At 34.7% G+C, this 23,356-nt stretch overlaps 1 protein-coding gene across 2 annotated transcripts; it reads right to left on the bottom strand.

Moving 5' to 3' along the window:
* Window positions 1-12,137: 12,137 nt before the first annotated feature.
* LOC132285545 (protein MHF1 homolog) lies at window positions 12,138-19,589 on the bottom strand. Of its 2 annotated transcripts, none has more exons than XM_059787734.1 (4): window positions 19,174-19,589; window positions 18,989-19,060; window positions 13,314-13,397; window positions 12,138-12,641 (listed from the first exon to the last, which is right to left on the bottom strand). In XM_059787734.1, the coding sequence occupies exons 1-4, from the start codon at window positions 19,289-19,291 to the stop codon at window positions 12,493-12,495; spliced, it is 423 nt and encodes a 140-aa protein (XP_059643717.1). In that variant the 5' UTR covers window positions 19,292-19,589; the 3' UTR covers window positions 12,138-12,492. The 2 variants fall into 2 exon arrangements, with proteins under 2 accessions (XP_059643717.1, XP_059643718.1); XM_059787735.1 differs by having other exon boundaries at window positions 13,314-13,394; window positions 19,174-19,582.
* Window positions 19,590-23,356: the final 3,767 nt, after the last annotated feature.

Below are 23,356 nucleotides of genomic sequence, written 5' to 3'. Positions count from 1 at the left end.
TATACATATGCATAACTTTTCATAGGTAATATCCGTACCCATTAAGCCCCTTTTCCAAATAGTCCATATGACTAAATTGGATGGTCCATTACTATTATTCAAAACCATTAAAATAAACTAAAATAAAATAAAAAGAACCATTAAATCATTTAATTCCTAACAAAGAATGACAAGTAAGCACGTAACATTCAACCAATTTAATTTAAACAATTCATTTCAGATAAACACTTAAGCAATTAAATCAATTAAATAATTAAATAATTAGCTATATAAACAATTAATCAAATAAATTGTAATTAAAATAATTAAATAAATACCGAGACTATCCTTTTAAAATTAGGGGTATTACATTGTGTAATTTTATTTTTTTAATTATTTTTGTCTTAGGGACTATTTTGTAATTTATTTTGCAAGATATTTTGGGGAGGGATTATTTTGCAAATATTTTTGGAAGATATTTAGAGGAGGTATCTCTTTGTAATTATTGGGAATTAGTGACAAGTGTCACTTTTCCTTTAGACCACTTATCATCCATTGCTTGGTGAGACTTGGGAGCTTGTTTAGGTGACAAGTGTTAGGTGTAGGTTCACCCATTTGTTGGCCTTAGATTGGAACACTTGTTGGCTTAGATTAGTAACAAGTGTAGGCTTGAGATTAAGCCTTGTGAGGAGCCTTAGGATTGTGACAAGTGGAGGGTGGATGTGTGTGTATATGAGAGAGGTAGTGTTGGTGTGTGTGTGTGTATGTGTGTGTTTGGCTAACAAAGGCTTAGGGTTAGTGGAAAAAGTTGTAGAATGGTTGCATTCACAAAAAGCCACCCTTGCGGCCAAACATAACCCTCTCTACCATTTTCAGATTTTGAACCCCTTGCCTTGGGATTTTGATCTTAGGACTTGAAGATCATATCTTCCTTTTCTTGATCTAGAACAACTTTTTTCTGTTTTTCATTTTGACCTTGTTTGCATGAGATTCCAGAGGGGTGAATCTCGAGTAGGCAGTTTGGGGAATCCTGGAACCTGTTTTACCATTTATGAAATTCGACCCCTTTGCTTGAGGAATTTGGTCTCCAATATTGAAGATCATAACTTCCTCTCTTCTTGATCTAGAAGGCCGTTTTTCATTTTTACATTTTGAGTTTGTTTACCTTGGATTCTAGAGGGACAACCAAGCCTCCGCAATTTCAGAATCTCCCTGTCGAATGGCTTGCGAGACTCAAAATCTCGTGTTGTAGTATGTTTATACTCTTGTAGTTTGATTTATATTTGAGGTTTTATATATATTAAATGCATGCTTGATGAATTATAGGATTGCATTTAGATGTAAATTATATAACCTTGACTTAGGGTTTAATGATTCAAAGCATGTGGAGTGTATATATCTTGTTGTAAGTAAATTGTTCCATTTACTAGATTTTTTGATTCTAGAGAATTTCTTGTTGAGATGATGAATTCTTAGGGAATATTGTTGATATTTACCTTGTGAGATTATTGATATATTGTTGAGAACTTAGTGATTATAGCTTACTATGGTGGTGAATTAATTTAGCATGATATGAAATATTATTGTTTTGTGTAGTTTACCTTTGAAGCTTATTACTAAATTGTGGTATATTTAGTATTTGTGGCTTACATGATGGTAACTTGAGTTAGTTGGCGTATAATATCTTGAATTATGTAGCAAATTCACATGTTGATACTTGTCATTTTATTTGCCATTTTAGAATTGAAACCCTAGGACATGGATTGTGTGGTTTCACCCTACTTGTGCATGGAAGGTGGTTTCTTGCATTGTTAATTGCGTATGAGTTATAAAGTTGTTGATTTTAGGAAAGCTTTTAAGGACATAGATAATGATACGGCTAGGGCTTGGCTCTAGTATGGTAGGTACGAGTTCTCCCTACATCATTAAAGTGCGTACTAGGTAATTCCTTATGAGTTGTAATGGCCAAGAATAACTTGTTAAGGTCTTGATTAAAACTGAGATCACATGTCCTAATTTTTTCAACTACTTGATTTCGTATTCAATTCCAAGTTGTTAATCGTTGATTACTTGTTGTGTGATTTGGTGCTTGTGGTTTTATTTACGTTTAGTATACTTGTGTCTAGTATGCTTGTGCGTTATTTATTTCATTTCAATTGCTAGTTGTAGCTTGAGATGATCCCATAGTTCACCTTGCAACTTAGACATTAGGTGGAATGATCCCTTGTATTCGTCTATATTGAACTTGCAAAACATTTGGAACTTTAGGGTATACGCATGCTCTTCTTCCTACGAGTAACTTTGGTTGCTCATCCTAGTTGTTTAGGATTTTTCAGGTGAAGAAACCTTGTTTTGGATGCACAATATCCCTATATTGGCTTGGTAGCATTGGAGTGTCTTATGTCATTTGCACACATGCAAGTATTAGCAAGTTTAAGTTTTACTTTTGAAGTTTTAATATATAGCTTAATTGAAGCATGTTTGCTTCCTATATTTTTATTTATTTATTTATTTATTTTTTGTTTTGTGAAATGAGCACTTGTATAACTTCATTTGATATACTCTATTCACATATGTAATGAAGACAAGGGCTAAACATTTTAATTAATGCAATGGATGCACTTTGATTCAAATATATGCTTATTTTTGCAATGTATGCACATAGGGGCATTTTTGTCATTTCCTCTTGCATGAAAATTTTGTTTTGGACCATGGTTGATCAGAACATCCAATTTTAGGGGGGGTTACTTCACAAACTTTTTCCAAAAAAGTCCATCTTGGCCCTCAAAACGGTACATTTTTTCATCATACCCTGGTTGTGAGACCTATCTAATCGATTAGATGAACCATCTGATCGATCAGATAGAGCATCTAATCGATTAGATGGTCTCCCACAAATTTTCTAACATTCTATTTTGGCATCTAATCGATTAGATGTCTAATCGATTAGATGCCAAAATAGAATGTTAGAAAATTTGTGGGAGACCATCTAATCGATTAGATGGTCTTTTGTTGCTTCTTTTGACCCTTTTTCGTTATTCGATCATATTTTCTTCATCCGGACTCCGAATCAAGCGATTCTTGAGTCTAACTTTATTAATTTTTCGTTGTCTTTCCAATGCTGTGCACGGTAGTACCCATTTTATGTAAAAAGACTATTTTACCATTGGGGTTTGTTTTGTCCAATTTTAAAAACCTAACTTATGCATTTGCTTCCATTAAGTCTCAGGACTCCCCGAGAAGCCATTTTGGTGTCTTAGAGGTGATGTACATCTCTAGAGACCTCGTCTTTTTCTTCTGCTTCTGCATTTGAGATCCGTTATCGGGTCAATTTCGGGTCACTCGTTGATGCACTGAGTTTTGTAAACTTGGGTTGTCACGAATATTATTCCCAATGTATGGATGAGTTGCCTATCTATATATATATATATTATGCACCTTGATGTTTATTATATCAAATTTGTCAATTTTATATATTTATGGATATTAGTTATAGGGATGGATTTGGTTAGAGATGATTGACTCTCGGTTCTCTAATTGGGTCGTAGTAGAGAGGACTTGCGCGTGGGTTTGATGATACGCGCCGAATATTGCATATTCAAGCGCCCTTATTTGCATCAGTTAAGTCCATTAGTTGGTTATACTACATATATTAGTTTTATTTGCATGCTTTTGTCTATTTTCAGGTTGGTTCCCTAAACGAAGTTAAAAGTGATACTTTGATAAGTTTTTAAAGATCAAAGTATGCCGTTGCCAGGGACCGTCATTTTGGCCAAGTCAAGTGATCCATGGAATCTATGATTTCCCTATTTAGGGAGGTGATGAAGCTCCATCTTGTAAGCATTGCTCTATTTTGATTTATATTTGGGGATTAATGTATATGTGTGATCTTTCCATGAACTAGAGTAATTTATGTTATGTAAAGAACTCCAATGCTTATAAATGATCATTTTAGGTTAATCATCTTGTTTTAGATTATTTTTCTCTCATGATTATATTGCTACATTTTCATAGTGACAATGGGGATGAGTTCATGGAAGTGTTTTTATTGGCAAGATATTTAGGAATTTTGATAATCTATTGTTTAGGGCTTTCCTTTGATAGATTCTTCTTGATTTCTATTTCATGTGCTCCTATTATGAGATTAAGGGCTTGATGATCTATGGCTTGGTGATCATGTCTAAGGTTGCATCCTAGTTTAGGTGACCAAAACATGTAGTGCTTTGATAGGTTATTCTTGCCTATTGATTTCATAATTTTCTTGAAGGAAATATAGCTACTTTATGTTGTTGTATTCTATGGTCATTTATATATGTTACTTCCCCAAAGTAAATCATGCCATAGCATGCTTATTGATAGGTAGTGAATTCACCTCCCTAACTCCCTTTTCTTATCGTCTTTATCTCATACTCCCTTGCATTCTCAATTTATGCACATTTTAATTCCTACTTTTAGTGACAATCCAACAAATACTCTATAAACCCCTTTATCATTCTAAATGATGATTCTAGCTACTTAGGTTGCCATAAACTAGCAGTCCCAGTGGTTCGACTTACTCGACCAATAGCCCCATTTTACAATGATTTGTGCTATTGCAAAGGTTGATGTATAATTGACAATCGATCAATTTTTGGCGCCGTTGCTGGGGAAACCAAGTTTGGGGGCATGCTCCGGGAATTTGCGAGCTGGCCTATATTTGCACCGCCACTCCAATCCTATTAACTTGGTACTATTGTTCCTTTCCCCCTTTGTTCATTCTCTTTGCTTGTCCTTTGTCTTCTCCCATTGGGGACAATGTGACATTCAAGTTTGGGGGTGCATGTGCATGCTATTACATTTTTGGTGCATGAGCATGTTATTGCAGTTTCAATATTCTTTACTCATTTGACATTTTTGCTCATTTTTTATGCTCGTAAGTTAATAAAATCATTTTGTTTAAAGGGAGCTTTTTGAAGGATGAAGCATGTGCTTAATTCTTTGTGTATAGAAGCCAAGACAAATTTTTTGAAAATAAAGAAAATTTTGAATTAAACATGTTGATTCATAGTCGGTTTGTATAAAAACTTCAATTAAATTTTTGTTGTATTTCATACTCTGTTATGCTTCACATTGCACATTTGCACACTGGAAACCTAATTGTGAGGTATGCAACCCAAATTGACCCTGATCGGGACTCAGTGATCTGAATTAATAATCCTAATGAATGGATATCCTTGGTATAATTTAAAAATAAAAAATAAAAAAATAAAAATTCAATCAATGACCAGTCGAAGTTCGTAGCCTTTCCAACTCGAGTTATTAAGCCCTAGGAATGTTTCTACATTTAGCACCCTAAAGCCATCTGGCTTGGGAGTTGTTGGCCTAACACTTGTTACATGGGTTAGTTAGAAAGTTTAAATAACTTAGACATTGCACGGTTGTTCAAAAATAAATAAAGATGGTTAATCGAAATTCGTAACCTTTCCAATTCGAGTTATTAAGCCCTAGGAATGTTTCTACATTTAGCACCCTAAAGCCATCTGGCTTGGGAGTTGTTGGCCCAACACTTGTTACATGGGTTGGTTAGAAAGCTTAATGAATTCTCGACATTGCACAACCATAATAGGTGATCTTTAGAGTTGATCAATAAAATTGTCAATAAGCAACAAAAGTTGTTCAGTTAATAAAGTTATGCCTTGGAGACCTCATTTAGAAGGAGATTTAAGGATGTAAAAATGTGTTCTTGAGATTGTAAAAAGAGGGTAAAAGCCACATATTAGGAAGTCGGCTCACTTTCACTGAAGCTAGAGTTCATGTTATTCAAGAGATGATAATTGAAGTGTTTATATAGACCTTGATGATTGATGTATTTAAGTTGAACTTGTTTTGCCATTTTGTGTTAAGGCTTCGTATATGCAAGGTAGTCTGTCTAATGTCTATCTTCAAAATTTTTTGTGCTCCAAATCATAGTTGAGCTTCATCGATATTTTTGTTTCATGATTGATGCATGTATTAGCATTTCATTGGTCGTCATTTGCATTAAGCTCTTTGTCTTGTTTTGCTAAGGGACTAGCAAAATGTAAGTTTGGGGTGCATGATCACTATTCAGATAGTTATGAGAAACCCTTAGCCTCCAATCTCAAACAATAAGAATAGTTTGGATTTGATTAGAGTAAAATCAATTCTAAGACAAGACATTAATTTTATCAAAAACCAATTTTATTCACTAAAACTCCAATTGCTTAGAATCCTAAGTCAATTACTCATAATTATGCAATTAAAATACATAGATAATGAAAATTTCTAAAGTTAAATATCAATTAAACCATATTACTCGGATTTATGTTACATCAATGCCCTAAGAGAAGATTTAGCTACTCATGAAGATGGATGATAGCATCGTTGTTAGTGTAGGAATCATCTCCATGGACTGCAACTCTTCTTCTTGGGATCTTCTTTTTTAATCTTCAAAGAGAACTCCCAAACCCTAAAATCCGCCGCGAGATCTAAAGAATTGCAAGAGCTTTCTTTGTGACATTTCATCTTCTTTTATAGGAGAAACTGAATCATAATCCTTCTTGGATGGGCTTTAGGACTTCTGGGATCATCTGGCCCCGTCTGGGGTCAAAAAGACTGATTTTTATTACTTTCCCACACCTGTGTTTAAGTCCCAGGGTGATAGTGCTCAAACACCATGAAAGTGGGCTTGAGCACCAATTAGTGTGATTGAGTACTAAAGAAGCGTGCTCGAGCCCTAATTGGTACACTTAGTCAAAATTTTTAAAATAATTTCCGAAGAGTCTTTTTGCCAAACACTTAGCCAATTTTTTACTTTTTTCAACATGGTGCTCGAGCACTATGATCATAGTACTCAAGCACTAAATAGTGTGCTCAAGCCCTATGAGAGCACACTCTTCATAAATTGCCCAATTTTGCCTTGTTGACCTCTAAATCATCTCGAAAGGTCCAAAACACCTCCAAAAGCTCCAAGATCACCGCTTCATGTTTTAAAATCATGATTTGATCATTTTCTTTGGGAAATCACCTACGAAAAGCAAATAATAAAAAATTAGTATAAAACCTAGATGAAAACAATACTCCGATGCTAAACCATACATATTTAAAGGTTCGAATATGAAATATTTAACGTTTATCAATATGCCCTTTTGGTCATGCTGATACAACCCTAATAATGGATAAGAACAAGGTGAGATCCTCCAATCAGTGAGGAGAGATATTCTGTCATGTTTACAGGGAAAGTACCCTTTTACCCGTTGCCAACTAACCTTTATAAGCACGTAGTACAAAGCTCACTAACTATATATATATATATATATATATATCATAAATGCCTTCATGATCTTGAGCCCCAAGAATTTTGTAAAGCTGGCCTTAGTCACTCACGCAAGGACCACACACCAAGTGTCAGCAGCCAGCAGCACCATACAGAATTACTTAGAGATACACATGTCAAGCATACATTGAATTGAACCTTTTCAGTTTGAAGATCAAGTCTAATACAATGTAACTTCCACAGATTAATCCCTACATTCACAGCATACGGGATTCGCCATAATACCCCTGAGGTTGTAATTAAAATTACTGAAATGCCCTTGAATTGGACACGTGTCACATAAACCAGAACATTGTAGCTGCAGCATGTGTAGATGCAATTCAATCCAGAAAATGAAATATGTAGTGCAATGTAGCACCCAAAACAAGTATAACAAGATCACTCACGCATGTATAAAGACTAAAATACCCACGTGAGTGAATGGAACTGAACCATGAGAAAGTGAACCAGCAAAATATGCTCCACATAGCCTGTAGCAAATATAGTCACACAATGCACCACCATAATTGAATATGTAGTGCCCTTGTAATTACTTCATTCCCCTTGAGTGTGACACACAATATACTTGACATTGAAAGTACAAACCAAACTTCAATAGGAATCAACACTACCCTGTCAGGCCGCATTCACATCATTTGCCCTGAGGAAGCGAACTTTTTGGACCACGTAATGGTGGACGCTTCTAGTGTGGGTTTGATGGGCCAATGGATATTGGGCCCCATAGGTCAACCGGGCCACCCATTACTGATTTCTACTCTCACTAAAGAGGTGCGTTCAGCGCGCTCCTTCTTTCCTAAAGGCTGATTTGGTTGACACTGTTGAGCCCAAACATCTAGTGGGTTCTGCAAATTCTTCAATCCTTGTGTCTGTTATGTTTGTTGAATGTTTGTTCGCCTCCTTGCGATAGCTAAACATGACCTATGGATTTTATCGTGTAGTGGTGTTTTGCCAAACAAAAAAAAAAAAACAAAAACTATGTCTTGTATGTGTCTTGGTCATTGGCCATACGAATTGTGCTTGTATGAGCTTCAAGGTTCACTGTTGATGTTCCATCATGTGCAAATAATGCAACCAAGTAGTTTTGATCTTTCCTAGTCTACTTAGTCGGTCATTTAATTAGATTACACAAACTGATGGTGACTGAATTGAAAGCTACTTGATATCTGACATTGCTAAGTCCCACAGGGTCCATTAAAAAATGAATTATTTGAATTTATGCATTATTCAAATCAGTTGTTTGAATTTAGAACCGGTGAGAAGATTAGTTAAAACTAATTTATTTCAAGTTTGAATCTAATGTGCGAATTTAGTGCTTTCAAAAGTAGTATTATTGTTATTTTATTTCCCCTATCTCATTTTAATTGTTCTTTTTTAACGTCTAAGTGTATGCTTGATTTGTAACTTTGAGAATAGTTTTTTGTTTTCAAAAAATTAAAAACCATACATAATCTGAAAACTCAAGTTATAAAAAAACTTGCTTTCAGATAATTATCTCTTTTTTTTTTTTTTTTTTTTAATTCTTAAGAACTATTTTCATAGTTACAAATCAAGTAGATCCTAACTTTTTTAGATCATGATTTTTATTATTATTTTATTGTATTAGCAGTGTATGGATGAACAAATTTATTGATACACAATGATATGATGATTTACTTTTTATACATTCAACACAAGAAGGTTTAATTAATGATATTAAAAATAAATAATATATTACTTTTTAAATGAGACAATTATTTTGAGGCTAATAAAAATCGTAACATGGGTACTTAGTTTGGAGCCATAGAAGTATTTTTTTTCTTTTGAAATCTTATTACTTAGACAATGAAACATAAAAGTACAGTTGAAAAGTCGAAGGGTTTAAAATACAAAAAAATAGAAAGAATATAAAGTATTTGAAGTTAAAAGCTATGCCTTTACACTTATAAATGAGATGAGCCAAGCAAGCCATATGCATCTCGTCTCCAAGTCCTCTCTCTCTCTCTCTCATATTATCCATCCCATTCAGAAAATGAAGGCATCATACATTGCAGTAGTGTGTGCAGTGGTAGTGGTGGTGCTTGTGGGTGAAACACAGGTGTTGATGGCGGTGACATGTAACCCGTCGGAGCTGAGCCCTTGCCTGAACTCGATCAGTTCAGGAACACCGCCGTCACAGTTGTGCTGCAGTAAGATCAAGCAACAAAAGCCATGCCTTTGCCAGTACCTTAAGAACCCTAACCTCAAGAAGTATGTCAACTCCCCCAATGCCAGGAAGGTTGTTAGCACTTGTGGGGTTCCAGTCCCCAAGTGTTAGTTTATTAAGGATCTCTCTCTCTCCCTCTCTCTCTCTCATGGTAGAGAGAGAAAGAGAGGATGAGAGTGAAAGAGTGGAGTTACTCTATTTATAGTAGTGTGGTTTATCTTGAATCGGTGACCGTGTAAGGAATAGTTATTGTGAAAATAAGGTCACCCTCTATGTCCCTCTACTTGCTGTGTTATCTATATAATTATCAAATAAGATAATTAGTGTCGGTTCTCTCTCTCATGCAGTCCTTGCAACTTAAATTTACTTAAAAGTCACACAAATCATTTAAATTAAATTCTTAATTACATCTGAGTTTACAGATCCAAAAAAATCCTTTATTTACTAGGTCACGGGTGCAGGTTTCCTTCGAAATATTTATTAAAATCACCTTACAGTTTTGACACAATCAGAGATTTCATTACTACATCCGTTCGCAGAAGATAAATTGAATCTTCCCCATTGCTAGATGCGTACTGCATTTAGAACACATAACCAATGTCCGCACGTTGATACAAGAGACATCAGATGATTCAATATCATCTTGCTCGAAACAAAAGCAAAATGGGTATAAAAGAACTTCATGTTATGTTTGAAAGTATCGAATTGAAAGTTTAGATTTGCGATTAAAAGCAATTTAGCTAAATTTTCTTCAATTTCATATCTAAAGCACATATTCGGTATTTCCAAATACAACATCAGTGTCATAACAAAGGTTTATTATAGATAGATGAACTTATTGACCCATATTTACTATTTGATTAAGTCAAAGTCATCATCTTTCAAAAAAAAGAAAAAATTGACCAAAATGTTGATGTGGATATAAACAAACATTGTTTATTGTCCAAACTACCATTACTATTTTCATGTATTCCTTTTGTCGATAGAAGTACCACTATTGTGTACATTGGTATCTTTTTTCGTCTACAGACTTACCATTTTTTGTATAGATCATGTATGTACATATAAAAAGTAGTACTTCTCTATAAAAAAAAATAATAATATTTACATACATAAGAGTGAAACCTTTGTGCAAATAACAGGATTGCTAGATTGAGTCTTTAGTACCATCGAACAAGGCGATGATCCATGTAAGTGTGTGATAACATCTTACGGTTCTTTAAGGGAAATAATACAGAAAATATGATAATTAGGAATGGATGAATTAGTCATTTTATTAATTTACTCAAAGTTGCAAGCATGAGTTGTGAATTAATAGAGAAAGGAGGGTGAAAAGAGAGAGGCATATTCCCACTCCACTATTTTAAGTTTACATTCTACTTTTTTAGACTTTTCTTTTTCTTTTTCTTTTCTTTTTAGTATTTTTTTTTTAAAAAAATCATGTCAAAAGAGAGATTCATTCAACGTAGACAACTTATTTTTGAGTATTGTCAAAAGAAATAACTAATTATAATTTTGGAAGGTTAGATTAAATCTCACTAAATAAACATTTTGGTTTTAAGTAAAACATATGGGATTGGCTTATTTGTATTTTTGAAAATTGTAAATAAAACAGTGCATTTTGGGTGCATAATATAAAGAAGAAAAATAAAAAGTAACGTCTAACTAAACTGTTTAATGATCCACTGAAGTACACACCATGGGTGTCAAGTAATTTTTGAGATATAAAACACACTCCTATAGAGAGTACAATTAAGTCCTTGATATTCAACTGTTCTAGTTTATAAAATAATACATATCATATCATTATCATATAAGCCATTTTGACATACAATGTGTTTTAAGTATTATGTTTTCAGTTAATACCAAAACAATCTTTTTGTTATAAGAGTGTTTTGGATAACAATCGGAACCATATTTGGAAATTCAAAACCTTGTTTTGAGAAATTCAAAAATTTACTTTAATTGCTCCGCTACAATAACAAAACACACAATAACACCAATTTGGTGATATATGTTTGGGTCAAAAAATTTGATATGTTATGAACTATTTCAAACTAATATCAACCTTCCTAATAGCCCAAATTTGAATACCAATATTAAAAAACACAATATTGCATGCCAAACTGGCCCACAAGAGTCCAAGTATATAGGAATGAAGCCATACTGACAGGTTGATTGAGGGTATAGCAAGTTCTTATGGGAGTACCAAAGACTTGTTTAAGCTGATCAAGCTTAAGCACAATTGGCCTAATTTGGGACAATATATAGTTTAAACTATTTAAACCCTAAAACATCCAACTTTCAGCCATTCCAACACTACAGTTCAACAAATCAAACTTCAAATTGAACACACCTTCAACCATCGCAACAAAGAACCTCCTCTTCTTAACCTCCATAACCAAAAAAATAAAATATTAAAACACACAAAAGAATTGTAAAAAGATGAAGAGCTTCGAATATCTTCAAGAGAACATTGTTTTGCTACAATGGGAAAGCACCACCATCTGTTTTACTGAAACCCTAACATTGTTTTGGACTGAATTTTAAAATCATTACAGACCAAACTGGACCTTTTCAACCCCGTGTAGCTCTTTCTACCTAAATTAAATGAGTTACCAGACACATTTTCACATTCACATGAAGGCACCCCTTAACATCATAATTCATATTTGAATGAAATATTCAAATTACAAAATTGTTCCAGAAACCCGATCCATGCGTGTTTCCTATATAATGATGGTTGATGGTTCCTACAACTCAGATAGACATTGGCTCATATGCTACTAATTCTGGAAAATAACAAATAACTACAATGTCATCCAGAAATCTGGACAACAGGAAGGCATATAAGTTGATGGTTCCTACCAAATTGGATAGGCATTGGCTCATATGCTAATGATTCTGAAAAATAACTACAAGGTGATCCAAAAATCTGGACAACAGGAAGGCATGTTTAGCAGTAAGAGTTGTGTTGATCCTCAATCTATATGCTAAGCTAAAGATCAGGAATATGGATTACGCCAGTGGCAGCTTTATCTTCCTTTTTAGAACCTTTCTTCCTCTTCCTATCGGACTGGGGTTCTTTTGCTTTCAAATCATTGCGGAAGGATCTCAAAGACGTAGCCAGATGTTCGTTCCGATGTGCTGCAACAAAATTGAAAGAGTCTTACTCTGCCACAAAGTTTTGAAATTGAACGAGGATCACATGTAATAAGAGTACATTGTCATGGGAAATTGAAATGGAAGGAACAAATTTCTTCATTATGCGGACTAGTTACTTCTTCTTGTAATTCAAAATTATAGCATGTGTTGCCACTGTGATTTGGGACTCTCGCAACAACAACAATATAAAATTAAACACAGGATTTATTTACTTCTTTTAGGTAGGTAAAGTACCCGCACCCAACTCACACATGCACCACTATTTGCACCTATGGAGTCTTGAACCCTTGACCTCCCAAGTAGGGGGAGGAGATACCACTTGAACCAAAGGTCGGGTGGTAAGACACAACGGATTCATGTAACAGTGAGAACACAGTGAATAGTTATTTTATTACTAACTGCCACGATGATATTTGTTCCAAATCAATGGAATATAGAAAATCATCAAACGCAATACAATATTTTCCATGAGATGGTCTAATATAACAACAAACATGATATAAGCAACTGCCATAATGTTATGATTGCCAAATATTGCAAACAAGAGTAGACAGATAAATCAAAATAGATACAATAAATTGATTACTCGAAGGAGAAATCAAAATGACTTCACTAGAATCAATGCTCTCTACAGACTTGGGATGACAAACTCACCAGAAAGTATGACATCTTCCATGTTTACAGACTTACGACCTGCATGCTGTGCAAATAATTCAAGATCCTTGGCCAACTGTTCTGCTTTAAAAAAATAAAAATAAAAATCTGTTAGTTTATCTTTTACCAATAAACCTCAAGAACTAAAGTAGCTTCTAAACCACTATTTTTTGGCTCACTTATTAAACGGGGAAAAAATAAATAAATAAATAAATCAAGAACTAACATCCGTGCATGCTACCATATCAATTTAACTTTTTTGCACTGAGCAGTTCTCTAGAAAACATAGTAGATCTGAAATTTGCCCTTGTAAATGCATTTCTTTATTCTTTCGGTAGCAAGATTTATTATGACATGCCTACAGAAAACATTAAAGGAGATTAAACGAGGACTGGATCAATTATCCCTAGGTAGACAAGTAGCATCTGAAAGTCCGTGAGGTGATAGAATTATTTACCAGTTGTAGGCACAAGAAGACATTTGAGTAATAAATTCTTGCAACTTTAGTCGGTCTATCGGCATAAAGAAAGGAAGTAAATCTAATCTTAACTGCTAAATATGCACTTGTTGAAAGAATCCACAACTAGAAACAATAGGCATCAGCCACTACACCTAAAATGAAACACTATGAGATAGGGTGATGATCTAATTTACTCAATAAAATAAAAATGTTGTACTTCAAAAAATTAATAACTTCAGATCCTACTCAAACGTCAAACATGTACACTCTTTTTTTTTTTTTAGTTTTGTCTGTACGCGCGCGCGCTCTCTCTCAAAGAATAGTATTTCCATGCATTTCTATGGACAATGTGGAGACTGACAGAAAGATGGTGATACCCAATATGAGAATAAATATGCACAAGAAAGTCTTTAGTTGCAAAAAGGCTTTGTTATTGTTGTTATTGTTGTTGTTTAAAAAAAAATAACAAAGATCTGGGGGAAAAAGATTCAAACCTAACTCAAATTGAAAAAGATGTGTCACAAGCTGTACAACTCAAGGTGATGTTAAGTGGAAAACATGGTGTAAAACTTCAATAGGCGAATTACAAACCCAAAACGTGAATGGGAAAAAAGGAAGGAAACGAATTAAAACATGACCACTGGGTGTGTATTGATTAATTAATAACACATTAAGGGCCTGTTTGGTAAGCATTTTGTTTTTGCGTTTTTGTTTTACCCTGAAACAAAACAAGTGTTTTGTTGTATGGTGTTTTGAATAGTGATCGGAAGCGTGTTTGGTAATGTGTATTTGTTGCAAAATTTTCGGAAGCAAAAACATAAAAACATGTTTGGTAAAAAAGTGTTACAAGTTAAAAAAAAAATTAATAATAATGGCTAGTTTAAAAAGCTCATTTCGGAGTTTTTCAATTTTTTGGGTTACTGCGCATGGCTACAGTACCATTGCTACAGTGCCAAAATATGTAAAAACACCAAATTGGTGTTTCGACCTTTGGCCACTATTCACGAAACGTTTTGGCACTGTATAAAACAAAACATTTTTTACCAAATGCATTTTTTTCTATTATTCACTATTACAGTATCCGACAAAAACAAAAGCACCAAAAACGAAACTTGTACCAAACAGACCCTAAGAGATTATAAAATGTTCCACACAAACACTCCTTAGAGATTTCCGAAGGATCCCTTCTTGACCATCTCATACTTCAAAATTAATAACTCTCAATGTAGTTAGAAGTTTGAAAAGAAACTAATTTTAATTGAAAGTACAATTCAAGAGCTTCAATTTAGTCACAATTTTTGCAGTATTTGAATTTCAAACAAGTTATGGTATTTCAAAGTTGATCCAGTGTTGCTGAGTGAACAGTATTTTCAGTAAACTCATTCACTCTGCATATCAGTCCTGTTAAAAATCAAATTTCTCCTAAACCACAGAATCATGTACTATGACACTTCCAGATTAGTTCTATGAAGAATCTAGTTTAAAATCTCCTTGGAATCACTTAGCATGCACCCTTGGGTTACAGAACCCCCTCTTCTCTTATGGGTGAAGGAAAGTGTTGAAATAGCCCAAAAGGACCCATCTTGGACCCTTTTTTAATCAATATTAAGAGTATTACTTACAATGCATTGGTAGGCCTGTTTGCCGAGTTGTTCTAGTTGGACTTTCTTGTTGTCCCTTTGAACTTGCTCACGAAACACTATTTAGAGCTTCCGAGGGTAACTTCAGCTGTAGTTTATGTCTAGATTTGGAGTGTGTAGAAGGAGGGGTGCTTTCCCTGGGACCATCGAAGTGATATTAGTCTACCCCCCACCCTTTCCTTGCCCAAAGAGTTAGGTAGCTATAGTCTTAACACATGCAAGTCGTAGTACAACTGGGAAATCTCCCTATAAAAAGGTACCTGAACTTCACGCACAAGCAATTGACTCTGATAAGCACACTAGCTGACTCACGCCATTTTCCTTCTCCAGCAAAGGAGACAGGGTTGAGTCCAGCAATACAAGCAAGAAACCCCCACACCCTCCCCAACTCACCTCTTAATAAAAAAAAAATCCCTTTATCCCTTTTCTAATCAATATTCATTATATTCCTTTTTATGAAGCATTTGAACCATACTGCAATCACTTATCCTCGGCCGGAAATTGGAGGTTTGAGCTGTGATCAAATCAGTACAGATAGGTCAGATCCTGTGCACTAGATTAAAAATGCTATAACTCCTTTAATTTAACTTCATTTTGGGTCCATTATAAATCAAATAAACGCTAAGACATAAATCTATCCAACCTTGTACATTTCACAATTGAATTCAAAAGGATCAACGATTTAAATCATCTACCTAACTAAACTAACTCTTAAAACACAAACAAAACTAAAAAATATGATTTCAAACTCTATTTTATATGAAAAAATTTCAACAAAAGTCCTATCGACCTAACAGCTATTCATAGGCCCATTAAATTGCCATATATTTGATTAGATTTAAAGATAATTAACCTTTATCCCGTGATTTATGGGATTGATACATATATTTAGGCCACGCTTGGAATATAATGGCCATACATTGAGATTATGAACGCTCACACTTATAACAAGGAAGACCACATGCCAAACATGAGGAAATGAAGATTGTGCTTGTAGCAAGATGAAGATGATACTTCTTGGGAGTTGAACGACATTTGGTATGCAATAATTAATTAAGACAATCACCACCATGCTTAATAGGATGAGAAAGCTCTCTGCCAAGCATGGAGTGATGTAGGTTAACACCTCAAAGACTTGTATAAGTACAATATTAGACATCCATGGAAGAGGTCCTTGAATCATCAAACTGTCTTTCCTTTATAATAGTCCAATAGCTCCAGAATTAGGTATTTCTTAGCTAGTCATTAGCTTAACTCATCTATACCCTTAGCTTCTTTAGCTTCACTCCTATTTAGTTTAGCTTGTAACTTCCCATGTATGATTAGTGGTATATGTTCTTCTATTTTTCGATCTCCACATCGTTCATATATCACATCTTTTTTTGTCTTTTTAAGTCATTGTTTACAAGACATGCCAACCCCGCAGGAGGTCCCTCCCTTGCCTCCTCATAGTCATTTGATCACAACTGTGAGGCATAAGGGAGTGTAGTTTTGTCAGGTTAGCATTGTCTTGTGAACATGGACTTAAGATCCATCCAAGATGGTAGAAGATGCAGATATGTGACAAGGAAAATATGCATACTCATTAGAAAATAAATTACATTGGTTAAATATCGAGTCAAAAGCAAAAGCTACAAGATACACTAACTAAGACTTGGCCAAGGCTGGATTATCTAAGAGTGCTAGCTAAGTTAATTTAATTAATTATATACAACTAAGGCCTGAGCTAAGGGATAACTTATATAAGTTTTCTCTTCAATTTATAGAAGTCTTAGGTGGTTGGGGGTGTTTGGCTTTATCCTTCCTAAGCTTGACATGTGGTCTCCTTCTAAAAGACATGGTGGGTGGGTGGTATCTTCTATTCAAGCTTGCCAAGTTCCTTCAACTACCTAAAAGCATGGTTTTCAAGTTACTAAGCATGGACTTCATTCTCTTAATTGACACATGTCTTCTCTTGTCCTATAATTCTCTCAACTTCCTAGCATGTTACATGGTCATTTATTCCAAGCATTGCCTATATGTATATCTATCACTCGCATGAATTATGGGATAATATTGGCTAAATAGGTCATAAAAACAAGAGTTGTTCATTAATAGCCATTATGTGGGATTCATGACATGTTTAAACCCAAAATATGGTTCATATATTTATATGCATGGGCTCCACACAATTGCCAACTAATTTTAATGAGGTGGCAAGATAGTCGAATCTTAACCCATAATTTATGGGAATAATATATAGGCTATGTTTGAAATACGACGGTTATACTTGGAGTTAATGGAAAACCATTCTTATGGGATGAAGATGACGATATGTTAAGAAAGAGATAATGGAGATTGTTTGGGACAAGATGAAGACCACAAGAGTTCAAGGACACTTGACAAGCAATGGGTGGTCAAGACCAACCACCAACAATGCTTATGGGAAGAGAAAGCCATGTGTCAGGCATTATAATATAATCCAACAATCCTGCCAACCCAAGACTTAAATGAGTAGAGATTAGAAATCCATGAAAGAGGTCAAGACACCATCAACCATATTTTCCCTTTATATTAGACAGGTCCATAACCAATAATCGGTAACATAGGTTTTTACTTAGTCGTACCTTTAGCCTTTGTAGTTTGTACTTGTAGTTAATCTAACATCATACTAGCTTAGCTTAGTACTTAACTTGAAGCCTTATCTTGTAACTTTTAATGTATGTTGTATAACCAATAAGTTCTATTTTGATTAATAATACATTTTCCACTTGTAGTTAATCAGAGGAGTTTCATCTCATATCTTAATCTTTTTCATAACCTGTATAAAATTTTAGGTCCTTGTTCACAAAGTACTGTGAACCTCACAAGAGGCCCCTACCTTGCCTTTTCACAGTCACCTCGTCACCGCCGTAACCATCATCCTAGAGCAGCCTTCTACCAGTCACCTCAAGGGAATATGATTTGGCTCATAATATTCTGAATTCAGATCAAGGATTCTGTTACTTCCACCCATCACTTACTACATGAATGACTCAAGAAATGCGTGCAACAAGACCCTTACAAGAAATGAGTCCTAGGCTGGCCTTAACATTTCATATCCATATATTCATCTTAATTGCCCAATTATCAAGCATCTATATGCTATCAATTTCATGCTTTCATATTCAAGTTCAGAATCTTTAGCATTCCTTTACTATCTCTTGAAATTACAGAAAGCCTTTGATGTTTCCGTAAACGTTCTCTGATTCCTTAATTGAACTATAAGCATTTTAGACAAGTACTATATCAGCCTAAAATAGGAAATTTCAAAACATAAATAAACATAAAAATAAAAATTCAACATAGAATCACTTAAATACCCACACTTCATGAAATTATTCACCGAATAGGTCAAATTGTAATCGTATGAATTCTTTGCCATCGACAAAAATCAACTGTATTTGTAATCAGAATTAACAAATGAGTGGAGGGTGACAAAAATAGCTTTAATTTGCATATGTTTCACAGGCGCACGCACAAGTACATTCGTATGTATAAATATATGTGTATATATATAGAAAGAGAGGGAGAGAGAGGGATATAAATGGCTTTACCTGCATATTTAAAGGCCAAATCGGAGATGCAGGCCATAATTGGCTGAGAAATTTCCATTTCGTTTCGCTTTGCTGCTCAATATTATCGTCAAAGCAATTAATACCCAATAACCCAATAGAAGAATGACAGTTGATTTAAAATCATGTGTATATATATATATATATAGATGACGGAGAGATTTGACCTTCGGCTTCAGCGATAGTGATAGTGCTGAGTCGGAATCGATCTCTCAGTAGATCAGCAGCTGAGTCATCTTCTTCTCTCTCCACATCGCTTTCGATTACTCCTTCCCCTCCTTTCATTAGATTAGGGTTACTCCTCCCCCTCTCTCTCTACATTTGTTTCACAATGAGACAATGGGGGAAAATGAAGAAACTCGCGGGAAAGTATTACCAGCGGTCAGATTTTCGGCTTCGCTTTACATTGCTCGAAATGGTATTTAAGTAGTGGTGGGCCTTGTGGATCAGGTTGTCAAGCCCAGCTTAAGATTAACTCATGGTTGGTTCCCTTGGATCTTCCAGTTCCATTTCTAAAAAGAATTTTCGGATCTCTCTCTTCCGAGATTTGAAAACACCATATTTACACCATTACTATTGGACATTTTCATTGGAAAGGTTGTCGTGGTCAATTTCAATGGAAAGATGAATGTTTCTAATTAAATAGTGATATGCAGATAAAGATGCAATCATGAAATAACATAGAGGGGGTGAATAGGATCTTCTTAGCATGAAAGTAAATTGTTGCCCCAAAAAGGAACATAGAGGGTTGAATAGGATCTTCTTAACATATATGGTAAATTTTTGGATCTCTCTCTTCTAAGATTTGAAAACACCATATTTACACCATAACTATCTGCTCTTTTCATTGGAAAGGTTGTCGTGGTCAATTTTAATGGAAGGGTGACCGTTTCTAATTAAATGGTGATATGCAGATAAAGATGCGATTATGAAATGACACGTGGCTTCATTAGAGGAGAGGAAGCCATTTGGTACAAGTAACTACATAGGGACATGTGTTAGTAAAGAGGCAAGCAGTTACCTGCAAGTTGGAAAGTCATGGGATACGTGGCAGCTAGGGAAGGAAGTAGTTACATGCAGTTGACAGCAATTACTTGTAGTTGAAAGGTTGTGATCCATTCCACTTGGCAATTCCAAAACGTGGCTAGAAACCTTCAATTGACTTTGAACCACCAAACCACACCTCAAAAGTTGCAATTCATGTGAGAGAATGTCTTTACACATGTCAACATATGAGAAAATTAAGGGAGACATGTGAAACTTGGCACAAATCGGATGTTCGATTTGGAAGCATCTCTACTACTGCTGGAACTCTCTACACCAACCGCCGTTAAAGAAACTCTGTAAATAGGACCCTTAGTTGTAACTTAAAAACCCTGTTCAATACACACGATCAACAGTACTTCAATTATCTTTACATTTCAGCAATGTACTTCTTTCAACACATTACTTTCCAAGTCATACACTTGCAATACTTTATTTTCCAAGTCCTACATTTTCAATTCCTTACTTTTAGTACAAACACTTCAATTCCTTTCTTTTCCAGCCATAAGAAAATCTTGAAGTTGATAAGTGTATATTTTATACATATTTTATCCTTAAAATTATATTTGTTAGTACTTTATGGTATTTTATTTTAATAAATAAATGGGGTTTTTTTTAATTATATATTTTCAGGTATTTGGTAATTTTCACATCATTAGAGGTTATATAGGCCATTTTAAGCAAAGATCAATTGAGGAAATCAAACGTCCGAATGCATACAAGGGTTGAGATTGTTTATGAAGGGTTCTAGAAGATTTTCATAAGAGGATTCAACAAGCAAAATTTGTTTTGGGAATTATTTTGAAAAAATGAAGTTTCTATATTCAAATGTGGAAACAACTTGGAAAAATTTTTGGACCAACCTCAATAATTTGGTCCTAACTTTTGACTCGGAAGTCAGAATTCGGAAAAATTGGCAACTCTAAAACGAATACTCAATGCCAGTCATTTTTGTATCTAATAGAAATTTTGTGAAAACCATCCCAACAAGGTTAAATTCGGGTTTCAAATTAACAAAATTATGGAAAGAAAAATCTGGCAGATTCCAAGTTTATTCTTCGTTCCTTTGGAGAAACCCCTAGAAAGACTATTATATATATGAGAGAGGGCAACAGAGTTAGAATATTGAAGAGAGAATCAAAGAAGAGGAGGCAAAGAGCACTCAGTTGGAAGACATCCGAGTTTTATTTGCTTTCGTTTCCTTCAATCATGTTGTTCTTTTATTTATTTGTTTATTTTTCTTCTACTATGTGTAACTAAACTCCTGAACTAAGGTTGAGGAAGTAACTGTAATGACCAGATCATTTTCCTTCTTTTCATTTTTCTCAAATTTTACAGATAAATTTTTTTTCGTTGAATTTTCTTTTCTGAGTTTGATTACTCATCAATTAGTGTTGTCTCGAGTGCTTGGAAATGGTTTCCAAGACTCTTTCCTTTGAATTGACAACTTCCTTTAAGGATCGAGTCCTTTCCACATTTTCATTCTTTTGACACTATTCACTTTTCGTCTTTTTTCCGTTTGTCACTTTGTTGGCACAACCTCACTTTACGTGTTCGGATTCATGTCCACTTTTGCATGTACTCATGGCATATGATTTATTAGAAATTTGTATTTTTACTTTCTTAGAAATGCATGCTAGTAGTGTACTTTCTTCCTTAGGGATGTGGATGCACACTTCTTTGGAATTTTTCTTTCTTTTAGGGTTATTTGTGTAATTACTAAAGTAATTATTTTTCGTCTTAGGGACTATTTTGCAATTTAAAGATATTTTCAAAAGGACCTTTTTGCAATTTTCGAAAAGTGTAACAAGTATCACACTCTCATTGGTCCACTTGCTGACATTTTTGTGGAGACACTTGGACGATGATATGTGGAGGGTGGAGATTCACCCACTTGTTGACCTAGGATAGGTGCACTTATTGGCTTGGATGGTTGACAAGTGTAAGCTTAGGATTAAGCCTACAATGGATGCTTGGATGAGTGGCAAGTGTATGCTCTAAATTTAGTCTTACATTAGTGTGTGTGTGTGTGAGGTAGTGTAAGAGCACATAGTGAGTGGAGGATTTCACCCAAATTAGTTTAGGGTTTTCACTTTAATTTCATTTCATCTTCTTCCTCTCAAACCCTAACCTAGCCACCATTGAAGTAAAGCTTGGCTTAGAGCTTTAAGCTTCATTTTGGTCCCCTTCCACTCACCTTTGACTATAAAGCTTGGAATACAAAAACTTTGCCTTACCTTCCTCTTCATAACCTTAGAAGGGTTTACCATTTTGAGCTTGCTTGCTTTAGATTCTAGAGAGATACTTCTCTAATGAGGTAGAGGGTGTTTTAAGTAGCAATAGTAATCCAACCTTCTTTATCTGTGGGTAGAGAATTGTAGTCATCCATCTGTGTTCATAGAGAGAGAGATATCTGGGTTAGATATATCTGGAGGTCTGCTTAAGAAATCTGCAAGAAAATTGTTAGTTCCTTTGATATGTTCAATAGCAAAAGAATATTTGGCAATTATATTGAACCATTTTAAGCGTCTAGCAGTATCTTGTAAATGTAAGAAACTGTGAATTTCGAAGTAATAGGGAACAAGACTGTTAGCAATTTCTTCCGAATAAAAGTTCGACCATAATTCAAGATTCCCAAAAAACTTTGAAGTTGCTTTTTATCTTGAATAATGTCAGGAAAATCACGGAACCATGGGTTTTATCATGGCAGGGAAGTTTTTATAGGAATCATGAGAAGAAAAAGTAAACCCACAACTCACTTTTGATGAAAGTACCCATATCATCAATCGAATCAGACAGATTTCTTTACAAAACGATGATCTGCTTACCCATTTTGGTTATACACCAAATGAAAGCATATCAATTTTATCAAAATTGTTTAAGAGTGCATCCTTTTGACGTTGGCCTTGAGAAGTTTGATCCCATTGGCGAAGCCAATCTAATGCATCCCCTTGTAGGGTTGCAGAAATGTAATCAAGGAAACGATCGCGTTCCCAGGTGCCTTTATAATTATTAACTAGAATGGCTAAGAAGTTTACAAGACTTCCCGATTCGCAATTTTTTCTAAGCGGATTCTCGAACAATTCAGTGGAAACACCACCATCGACTACACCTCTAATGGCCGATGCGGATAAATTGTTTTCTAAAGCTCACCCAGTTGGTAGGAGAACAAGATTTTCCACAAAATACTTTTGCAAAAATCAATCGTATCTGTCTTCTTGAAAAAGCAAGAGACATTTTTCCTCCAGATCTCTTTCGCATAATTTATCGCAAAAAAATGTTTTCCAAAATCCCGGATACTGCAGA

The sequence above is a fragment of the Cornus florida genome, unplaced genomic scaffold, assembly GCF_030987335.1.
Source record: "Cornus florida cultivar Cherokee Brave unplaced genomic scaffold, ASM3098733v1 CherokeeBrave_3.0.0_Hap2_Chr11, whole genome shotgun sequence".
Lineage (NCBI taxonomy): Eukaryota > Viridiplantae > Streptophyta > Magnoliopsida > Cornales > Cornaceae > Cornus > Cornus florida.
The sequence above is the reverse complement of the archived record's forward strand: the minus strand, read 5'-3'. Positions and strand labels throughout refer to the sequence as shown.